This window comes from Bombina bombina, chromosome 2, assembly GCF_027579735.1.
Source record: "Bombina bombina isolate aBomBom1 chromosome 2, aBomBom1.pri, whole genome shotgun sequence".
Classification (NCBI taxonomy): Eukaryota; Metazoa; Chordata; class Amphibia; order Anura; family Bombinatoridae; genus Bombina; species Bombina bombina.
The window spans coordinates 1,339,895,825-1,339,907,778 of NC_069500.1; the positions used below are offsets into that span (position 1 = coordinate 1,339,895,825).

At 36.0% G+C, this 11,954-nt stretch overlaps 1 protein-coding gene across 7 annotated transcripts in view; it reads right to left on the reverse strand.

The window, feature by feature from the left end:
- FGFR3 (fibroblast growth factor receptor 3) overlaps positions 1 to 8,080 on the reverse strand; it is a 125,148-nt gene extending 117,068 nt beyond the window's left edge. For all 7 annotated transcript variants that reach the window (XM_053704228.1, XM_053704227.1, XM_053704225.1 and 4 more), the window contains exons 1-2: positions 7,943 to 8,080; positions 6,279 to 6,514 (exon numbers count right to left, since the gene is read on the reverse strand). In XM_053704228.1, the coding sequence (XP_053560203.1) occupies positions 6,279 to 6,450 (172 nt within the window). In that variant the 5' untranslated portion in view covers positions 6,451 to 6,514; positions 7,943 to 8,080. The remainder of the gene's footprint in view (positions 1 to 6,278; positions 6,515 to 7,942) is intronic.
- Between the last annotated feature and the right edge of the window lie 3,874 nt (positions 8,081 to 11,954).

Consider the following 11,954-nt stretch of genomic DNA (forward strand, 5'->3'; position numbering starts at 1 on the left):
TTTTGCGAGTTCTGAAAAGTGACCAACGTTATATCTTATAGCTCTAGAATATCTCTCTCAATATATAGATTTATATAAAGAATCAACAAGGTTGCAGTGAATGACGTACACATTCAAATATGCCTGGTGACTACATTTTCATTAAAAGAAAAGTTAAAAAAAAAATAAAAAAAAAAAAAAATATAGAAATATGTTAACATTATTTTCAATGTAACAGTTTCAGGGTAAAAAAAAAACACACACAGTTGAGACCACAGCGTTTGGAGTTTGGATTCTTTTCAATACGAGCCCACCATCTGCCTTCCTCCTGCCAAAAACAGAACACCTCCCTGCGGAGATGTGAAAGTGTACACCCGCACCATATCTACTAATGGGCAGTATTCATATTAGCAAACAGACAAATACCTCCAAAACGCGTTCCCTCAATGTGTGTTTTATATAGCCAAGTACCAGCACAAAGCCCTAGCTGTTACAGCCCTCACAGGTCCGTGTGGAGAATTAGATCACTGGGGAAAAATCCTTGTAAGGCCCTTTATGGAAAATAAGGGCTTAGACTGTAAACGCAAAATCTTGTGAACAACAAGCACCTTTACTAATGAACCAATAACACATGCTCCGTTCACTAAGAGAGCTTTCTTTTATGCTATTCAATTTAAAGTCTTACAGAAAAGGGTTTATTCTTGTTCCCTGTTAAAGTTTAACCCCCTACACAGTAATCTTTCTGTAGAACATAGTATATATATATATATATATATATATATATATATATATATATATATATATATATATATATATATATATATATATATACACACACACACACATATACACACATTCTATGAGATTGATGAATAAATTAACCATTGAGGCTGAAATTCAAAAGCAAAAAATGTATTTGTTAAGAGTACATCATTTTTAAATTACTGACCCTTGATAACAATGTTTTACCTAAACAAAAGGTGCTAAACATATAGGTAAATTCCCTGTTGTGACCCACCAGCATTGTAGCTCCTGAGCAGAGCACGGCCATTGAGTCAATCAGTGAATCACTCATTCACAGTTCATGAATTAGAGGGTATCATTTTTATGTCCCTTTAAGAAGGTAAATCTACAACCAAGGCTATGCAGTTATTAACATATATTTTTTAAAAAGAGACATTGTACCCTAGATTTTTCTCTGCATAAATGTTTTGTAGATATTCCATCTATTTATCCCATACAGGTTTTTTTTGTTTTTTTTTAATGCACAGTTTTGCTCATTTTTAAATAACATTGTGCTCATTTTCAGACTCCTAACCAAGCCCCAAAGTTTTAGATGTATACTGACGTCTACAGATTCCGATTTGTCTAATGGGTCTTTTCATATGCAGGGGATTGGGGGGGTGTCATCTCTTTTTGCTTTACAGTCCATTTCAGTGGGTATCCCAGCCTAATCTCATCAATAGTGTTAAACTGGGAGCTTCTAAGTAAGCTTTTAAAAAGGTTTTATACTCTATTTTTAGATCAGTATCTGTGCATATTCTTCCTTATAGTAGTGTATTACATACAGTTATATGAAAATTTGTGTATACTGTCCCTTTAAGTTTTTACTATGATATCATTATGCACCTTTTTTTAAGTCTTATAGGATTTATACTTAGTGAGGTTCAGGGATTAAAAATGGTATCTGCTACAGGATTGCAGACCACAAGCCACAATAGATAAGATCTCACTGCTTAGGCCAAAGGTAAGTTTGGTTAGACTGTAGTAATTATGTTTAGGGCTATGGTTAACCCATCCAATGCTAAAGAAGGCTACCAAACATTGCTAAGTGTCGGTTTAAAGCTTTTGCCGATATTGAAGAAGTTAAAAGCCAAATGCACTATTGACGCACAAGCAAAATTAATGCGACCTCCATGGCAATTGCGACATTATTATAGCTATAATATTGGAAGTTTAATCCCTTGGTTTAGTAAAGTAGCAATGTAGGGTATAGATAACAGCCAGCCACTGGAAATTCAATTAAAAATACAATTTGTTAGGTAGAAACCATTTTTATAAAACTCCAAGATCACATACTATTGTAAATTATTTTTTTTATACAGTCTGTGCTTTGAAAACCTCACAACCCAGTACAGACAACCAGTGACTTCAGCAGGGTATTAATTTCTGCGTTGTAAGCAGAAACTGCACATGCAATGGTGACGTCACCGTGTACAAATAGGGAGAAAGATGTTAACCGAGCATTGGGCATCCCAGGTACCAGATTCAGTGCAGAAAGGGGAAAAAAACAAAAAACCTCCTAATTCTAAACAATAGCTCTGTTTTACATAACACGACTGCTTTCCATAAATAATCCAATTAAAACCTAAAATGACCAAAACCAGAATCATATGTATTAACTGGCTGCTTGATTTATACACTGGGGCAGAGGGTGATATACTTTTAAAATGATACACTTCCTTCACTTTTCAATTATATCAGGTTTAGCGTACCCACCAGAAAATAAGAACTCACTTTGATCCTACAATCCTTAAAGGGACAGTATACACTCATTTTCATATTACTGCATGTAATAGACACTACTATAAAGAATAAGATGCAGATACTAATATAAAAATCCAGTATAAAATGGTTTAAAAACTTACTTAGAAGCTCTCAGTTTAGCTCTGTCGAAAAGCCCACTGCAAGTGGGAAATAAGACACCCCCCTCCCCCTTCTTTTGCATATGAAAAGACCCTTTACACAAACAGGAGTAGGCAGCTGACGGTATTCTCATGAAACTTTGGGGCTTGGTTAGGAATCTGAAAATCAGAGCAATATTATTTAAAAATAGGCAAAACTTTACATTAAAAAAAAAAAAAAAGTTTATGGGCTATATAAATTGATCATCTACAAAACATGTATGCAAAGAAAAAAATGTGTATAATGTCCCTTTAGAAAAAAAAATGAGTTCCATTACTTAGTTGCGATAAAATAAACACAATAGCCAGCAGCTGAGAAACATCACTTAGCAAGACTAATTTTAAACAGGAAAATGTAGGTTTTCCAAAGCTAGCAATTTTTTCAGCACCTTGTGCAGAATTTTCTCGATAGAAGTCAGAAGGTAGACAAATACTACTAAATATTAACATTTTCCTACCAACACAGTCCTCATGGCAGATCAGAGAGTTTATGAATTAACATATGAACATGGAGTAAGAAAATATGTGTTTTATACCTAAAACAGGCAGTGGCAAACACATTTTACATCAAATTATATCAGCAATTATCCCCAACTTACAAAATCTTTCTTAATATTGGGTTAAAAAACATGGGGTAGCTAACTAAGTCCTATGGTTCATATGTGAAAAATGTATTAACTCTTCTGTTTCCAACAAAGGCTGCAACAAATTTCAGAGAAATACAATTCAGCCATTCATTTATGGCAAACAAGGGTTAAGAAATATAATTGACCTCTGTACCCCATTGAGCCACACCGCAAAGTACCAAACTATATTTTGCACTTTCACCAGAAAGGTTGGATTAAAAAAACTGACCCTGTAACATCCTAACCAGTGATTTCTCACATAGTACAGGAATCTTAAAGGGACACTAAACCCACATTTTTCAGATAGAGCATGCAATTTAAAGGGACAGTCTACACCAGAATTTTTATTGTTTTAAAAGATAGATAATCCCTTTATTACCCATTTCCCAGTTTTGCATAACCAACACAGTTATAATAATATACATTTAACCTCTGTGATTATCTTGTATCTAAGCCTCTGCAAATTGCCCCTTTTTCAGTTCTTTTGATAGACTTGCAGTCTAGCCAATCAGTGCCTGCTCCCTGATAACTTCTTGCGCACGAGCACAGTGTTATCTATATGAAATACGTGAACTAACACCCTCTAGTGGTGAAAAACTGTTAAAATGCAATCTGAAAGAGGTGGGCTTCAAGGTCTAAGAAATTAGCATATGAACCTCCTAGGTTAAGCTTTCAACTAAGAATACCAAGAGAACAAAGCAAAATTGGTGATAAAAGTAAATTGGAAAATTGTTTAAAATTACATGCTCTATCTGAATCATGAAAGTTTATTTTGGCCTAGACTGTCCCTTTAAGCAACTTTCTAATTTACTCCTATTATCATTTTTTCGTCGTTCTCTTGCTATCTTTATTTGAAAAAGGCATCTACGCCTTTTTTTTTGGTTTAGACCTCTGGACAGCACGTTTTTATTGGTGGATGAATTTATCCACCAATCAGCAAGGACAACCCAAGTTGTTCACCAAAAATGGGCCGGCATCTAAACTTACATTCTTGCATTTCATTCAAATAAAGATACCAAGAGAATAAAGAAAATTTGATAATAGGAGTAAATTAGAAAGTTGCTTAAAATGTCATGCTCTATCTGAATGCTGAAATAATTTTTTTGGGTTCAGTGTCCCTTTAATTATATGTGCACTTAATTAGCCACAGCAAAGTAGATAGCAAACACATTCAAGAGTTTTTCAAAGGGTATGTATTCTGACTGCAAAACCATACAAATGTTAAAAAAAAACAAAAAAAAAAAACTCAAAATTAATATTTTGATAATCCCTCACCCAAATAATGTTTTACTTTTTAGTAACATTGTATTTTATATTTATCTTTGGTAATGGTTTTGAAGCTTATATTGTAAAGTACTGAGCATCACAAAAGCAGTGCAAGGACAGCGCTGGACTGTATATTTCTAAAACAATACAAGAGTATTTATTTTAAATCGTACTCCACAGAGATGTAGAACAATACATGTAGTATAGTTCATCCCAATTCTCAGAAGGCAGCAATTACATTTCTCTTACATCGATTTTAGCAGGCTTACTTTCTGTGAGAAAATTTAGAGGTAATTACTGCATGACAGCGCTGTCTGTCACTTTCTCTGTGGAACGTAGCAAAACAAAAAAGGTGCAATTCACCTCCCTCCAACTGCAATTTCTGGTGAAACATTATGAACAGTGCTTCATTCCTCCAGTTCTGTCTGCCAGAGGCCAGCAGTGCCTTATTGCCTTATACAAAGCCACAGTCAAATCTAATCACCCCAGTATGAAGACAATTTTTGTTTGTTTTTGGAGGGGGGTAAATATCAGATCTAACCCTCTGAAAGACTGAATCAGTCATAACAGTAGACAAATGGTTAACAATGAAACCAGCTGCTTAATAAATGTATAGTAAACATATAACCAGGTGAAGCAGTATTTAACCCTTTGGCTATCAAATGGTAAACCTTTTACAGATCTCTTTAGCAGGTAAGGGTTTAACCAATAGTACAGTGCATGTGCTAAACATACATATAAGCCAAGAGACTTATAACTACACAATCACTAAGGAAAAAAAACTGCAACAAACAATACAAACAGTAGGTATAGCTAGGTAAATGATTCTGTTGATATGAAAAACACCCCAATAGTTCTATGCATCATTTACTCAAGGATGATATCAGTTAACAATTATGTTGGCAGAAATGCAAATTCAGAGGCACTACCATATCAGCCAGAAAATGCTTCATGATTGCAATAGCCCCCGTTCAACAAATATTACAAAACTATCCCAAAGCACATTTTTTTTTTGTTGTTGAGCATTTGCCAGATCATGAACCTGCTTCTCACAAACACATCAATCTTATAAGACAGCATATTGGAAAAACAGGGGCAAGAGTCAGAGAAGAACAGAGAGTGAACAGAATTGTATATGGAGCTAACAAGCAAATGCAACTCTAAAAATCAAGCAAGCACAAGGTGTAAATCTCTGATATGATTGACAACTGATAAAGAATAAAGTTTCGACATTCTTTTAAAAATAATCACATAAAAACATAAAAGTGTAACCCTGATAAAATGCACCACCCATGTGTTTATTGTATTAAAATGTACGCACCCAACTAGAAGAAAAAAAATAATTATATATATATATATATATATATATATATATATATATATATAAAAATATATATTCACCCAACTAGAAAATAGTATTGGTAATAAAGCAGGATGCTGAAACCAACTCAGCAGCAGAAGTGTTGCCCTGCAACTAAACCATCCAAATGATTAATTAGCGTCTTCAAACAATACCCCCCTCTCCATCCTCTCAGGGCAAGTCAGGGACAATATGTAAATCTGCATTACACATGCACAGATCAAGGATAGGCAACTTGCAAAAACAAACCAGTCCCTACTCTGCTGTTCACAGCAAGAGAAATGAAAATCTGCTTCCCAATAACACTACAATTGCATGTTGGCAAAACCATGTGAGGAAATGTGTTCCACAACTCTACATTACCTGCAGCTTTGCCGGTTGTCTTGTCCTCCCCAGGCTGTGTAACTGGCAGCCTGGCAGCTGGCACACTGCTCACAGTCACTAAGAAAAAGCAGAGTGTGCACCACACCGAGATCATTCCTAAGGGGATCCCTTGGCAAAGGGAAATACTGCTGCCCCCTCCAGCCTTAGACATCCTCTGGTTGCATAGCTTGCTGGTGGTGGTTCTGCACTGTAATCCTCTTGTACCAACCAGCTGACTACCTGCAAAGAGCAGAAGTACACTGTCAGCTTCACACATTCTACAACAGCCGGATCCTCATTCTTTTGCAGAAAAAAAAAAAAATAAATGGTGGTTTATACTTTGAAAATTAACAAAATCAGCATCTAAATTATACGCATCTAAAATTATACACGTACACATTTTAAATGCAAGATATGCTCACTTTTCTCAATATACTATAAATTTATTATTTTTTTTTTTACTAAAACAAATCAATATTTGGAATGACTTAGAAAACTGATTTATCTTTCAAATAAATCACATGCAGATACTAAGGATGACCCTTTACCATTTGGAAATGCTAATTGTTTGATAAAGTATGCTAATTAAAAAGTATTCTTGCAAATGAATTTTACTCTAAGCCATCACTAGTCACATGAAGACCACAGATCTTGCTCAGTTCAGGACACTTTCAGCATGAGGCACAGTGACACTGAAAGGAGTCAGTGGCTGAATGTCTCTGGTTATTCTTTAAACTTCACATAAGTTTATTATTAATAACCCTCAGCAGGGAGCATTGGCCAATTAGGCATTACTCATTGTCAGTTTGCAATTATGTTACAACTATATACATCCATATTGACAATACTTTATAGCATAGGTAGATCTCTATAAAATAAGAGTATTACAACAGTAAAAACTAGTACACTGTGCAACATATACACATTAAGTTCTCGTTGAAGGTATATGTCACTAAAAATGAAAATAAACCAGTGTTTTAATCATTTATAGATGCTTGTGTGATAATGAAAAGTTTTAAATTATACATAGATAAAAATATTTTTTGCTGAAATGTACAAAATGTTTATATATTATATATATGCAAACAGTTGTTGAACATCATGCATCCTTTTAATGAAAAAGACAAGTCACTTACATGTGACCATGATTTTAGAACAAACTAAGTGCAAGATTTAGCTGTATAACTATGAATTGGTTGTGGCTCCAGAGGGACACACAGGGGAATGTTCATTAAATTGAAAAAGCCTGAGCTTTCACACCAAGCAGCTGACAGCAATCCAGTCAATATGTACCCAAACTTCACTGCATTCCCCAGGGGTACAATATATATATTACAGATTGCACAGCCAATGCAAAACGTCCCTGGCTGAGATCTACAGCAGAGAAAGAACTGATTAAAATCCTCATATACAGACTGAAGATTTGTAAGAAATCAATATAGTATCCACCATTGCCACATCATTTATAGCAGCAAAAATAACTAAAAAGCTCATATTAGATGATGTGCAAACAGCATCAATTGTAACGCAAAAAGTTTTATTAAATTGTCCGGGATAACTCCAGTGTGCACGGAGATGGGGAAATGTCCTGGTCCACGGATCACAGCGAGCAAAGAAGTTGCAGTGTCCACCTAACCCAAGAGTCCTCTGGAGTGAGTGACCACCTACCTGCTGCGTGCTATAAATCCCTAGTGTCCGGCTCAGATCCTGCAGCCAAACCTCATGTAGCGGTGAGCGGGCAGGGAGCGATGCTCCTGTTGCCCGTGTGCTGCGCCTCTGCTCCCGATTGTACACGGGCAGAGTGCCGGGGACTGTGCAACTCCGCCCCTTACGATGCTCTCCTGGCAGTGGGGCGTGGCTATAACTATAACCACGCCCGCCGAATGGAAACACCTCGAAAGCCACGCCCACACCAAAGTAAACAGTCCGTTCGCTCCGCCTTTAGAATGCAAAACCCACAGACATAAGGACGCCCATTATCGGTGACGTCACCGCCCCTCGGCTCTCCCTGCCCAGCTGTGTGTTCTGCTACTGACCAGTTGGTGGAAACTCAGAGCACTCATCTGGCTGCAGCGACCGTGAATCAGCAGCAAAAGTCCAATGTGATCAGCAAGTTGTAGAGATTTATATTCAAATATCAGATCCATTTACCTTATTTATTTTATAATTATGCTGTAACTATTATTCCTTATCTGTGTCATTTGCTGCAATGTCTGTTTAATAATGCGGTGTATTTACTGATGATTGAAAAGAATAGTTATATTATGTATGATGGGCAAGAAATAATAGCATATACTCTCATTGTTATTGATTTTTTTACAGGTTGCACATACCATAACTTTACAAACGAATTATTATTATTTCAAATTGTGTCTTATAAACAGTTGTGAATGAGATGTGTGATATCAGCAGTTATTGACAATAAGTTGATGTGTGATGTCATTGATGTAGAATATGTCAGAAATTATTATATTTATAATGTTATTCATGACGTAATATGGCATGCAATTAGTGATGTCTTTTAGGACTTTCCAAAAAAAAAATCACCATTTTTTTTCCAAGTTAGTTCAGAATTCCCTTAAACTTATGAATGCGAGTTAAAACTCAGGCAGATTTATTATATATTAGTTTATCAATAAAAAGCTTTCTTTTATAATAAACTAACATTCACAAAATTATTTTAATCCAAATTATACACACCTCTACTCCCTCTATGCCCTGTATTTTTAGTTACACATATAGGTATAGATTATAGGACAAATTTGTTATCAAAATTCACAAAAAAGCACAAAAGAAATAAAAAAATGATAAATTATTATAATTCACACAATAATTTCCCACAGTGACCCTTTGGTCTTATTGAGTAAAACGAATAATATTTGAAACTACAAGACACTGTTTTGGGGACTAGATTGACAGCTTTTATTGGAAACTTATCTGGTTAAATAATAATTTTGCTGTATTCCCACACACATATGTACTGTAGCACTCTATAGCTGAAAGAAGTGGTTCTGTATTGTCTTTTTACACCTATTCATTCTAGAGCCTGCTTTTTAACTATTTGCAGTACAATTTGGTCTGTCATAGGACCTTCTGGATTGTTATGTGGAATGGTTTTAACAATTTATGTGTTTTATAAATATATCTTTTTATGCTGGTATATGGAAGTTAAATATTGACTGCACTTAGAGCAATGTACTATCCATTTTACATGTGTTTTGAACAATACTAAATATTATACTTTTTCTTGTGTGTGTGGCTTCCCTAGCATATGTAGGTATGTGCATACACATTCAAGTGTGTACAGTCTGAGTGCTTATGAAGTCACATGGTCATCGCTGTATGCTAGGAGAATAGGGTTGCCAGAGGTCCAGTATTCAGTTTGACAGTCCAGTATTTCAGCAATTTATAAAAAAAAAAAATACTGGACACTTAAATGTCGATGTTAAAGGGACACTCAAGTCAAATTTAAACTTTTATGATTCAGATAGAGCATGCAATTTTAAACAACTTTCCAATTTACTACCATTAACAAAATGTGCGCAGTCTTTTTGTATTTGCACTTTTTGAGTCACCAGCTCCTACTGAGCATGTGCAAGAATTCACAGAATATACGTATGTGCATTTGTGATTGGCTGATGGCTGTCACATGGTACGTGTATGCATTTGTGATTGGCTGATGTCTGTTACATGTTACAGGAGGAGTAGAAATAGACATAACTTTGAAACTTGTCAAAAAAAATCCACTACTTATTTTTAGTTCAGACTAAGGGGTCAAATTTTTAAGCAGCGGATGCTGCTTTCGAGCCCCATCGTTTCAGGTTCGCCTGAAACTGAAGTTAAGAAGCAGCGGTCGTAAGAGCACTGCTCCTTAACTTCTCGGCCACCTAAAAGGATTGGGATGATTAAATCCCCCTGCTAGCGGCCAATTGGCCACCAGTGAGTAGGGTGCAGCATTGCACAAGCATTTCACTAGAAATGCTTGTGCAATGTTAAATGCAGACAGCGTATGCTACAGCGAATCATGTCCGCTCAACCTTTGTTAAATCTACCCCTAAGTGCTAGTGCATCACATTACAGGATTGTTAGAGATTGGGTGTTCTGACCCGCTGTCCTTCCTGTCACAGTTTCTAAAGCAAAACCTGGGAATGCCTGATTCTGCCCACAGCCTGTCCAATGCTACCCACAGCAGCCCTAACAGACTCTGCCCTTCCAGCACCAGCTCCCCCTCGTGGAACACCCACAGCCCCAGCCCACAAAAGACATCAGGACATGCTTGAGTCATGCAGATTGTGTGATGAGTTTCCTCAGACGCATTCTTGGTAAATGAAAGTGTCTTGTAAAACTGCCGTTCTTTGCATTTCATATTTAACTTTAATGTCCTTTTAACCCTTCATATGTATGTAAAAAGGTGCTATAGGATCCTTTTATGGGTTAAGTTCAAGTCTTGTATGCCCCTAGCTGCAAGAGTCTCAAAAGCTTTACCCTGATGCCTCTTCATCTAATTGAGGCCAACCCAGTGATGTCATCACTTACATGTCCTATAATGACTAGAGCCACTAGGCATCCTGCTCTGTTTTTGTGTCCCTCAGGTTGCTTTTCCTTTCTGTATCTAGTCTGTGTTTGTTACTGCCAGCACTATATGTTTTAGTGACATGTTAAACCCTATATTGGGCCAGATTACAAGTCCGCTTTATAATTCCAGCGTTCCACTTGTAATCTGGCCTATTGTGTGTTAATATTGGAATCAGGGTGCTCTTTCTGTCAACAGGCAGCAGGGGGTTAATCACTGTCCTGTGTGTGCATTACTGACTAAAATAAGAATATAGATGAAGAAAAAGTGACATAAAAAAAAGGTAGTGGGTTAAAGAGAGGCAGCTTTTGTTTTGTGCCATTTGCAGCATGGAACATAAATACATCATTTTTTGGCCATCTTCAAACCCTGTAATGTAAGTGAGATAATGTGCCAATAAAAACATCACAATGGAGTCAATGGACGATTGCATAATTAACCTATTGGTTTCAAGACCGGGCTTAAAATGTTTGCTGTGAGATGTTTTGCAGCCATTTAAAAGACAATGGGGTTAAATAGACATTAAACTTAAAGGGACAGTCAACTTACCGTATTTTGTTTTTTATTGTTTAAAAAGATAGATAACGCCTTTACTACCCATTCCCCAGCTTTGCTTAATCAATATTGATATATTAATATACTTTATAACATTTAAGTTTGGCTTTTCTAAACCCCTGCAGGCCGCCCCTTATCTCAGTGCTTTTTTTTTTTTTAAATCTTGCAGAACAGCCAGACAATGCTAGTTCCTGTGTGCCATATAGATAACATTGTGCTTACTCCCGTGGATAATGATAATGGTTAAACAAGAACCAGCATGATTGGCTAAAATGCAAGATTGTAAAAAGCACTGAGATAAGAGGCAGTCTGCAGGGGCTTATATACAGGTAATCACAGAGGTAAAAAGTATAATAATATAACTGTACTGGCCGGGTATGCAAAACTCTGGAATGGGTAATAAAGGGATTATATATATTTTTAAACAATAATAATTTTCAACTAGATTTTGCCTTTAATTGAATTGTAGCTATTAAAAGTATTGCAATGTACAATGATGATTTATTTTGACCACATTTTCTGAAATTTTGGATTTTCCACAACCCATA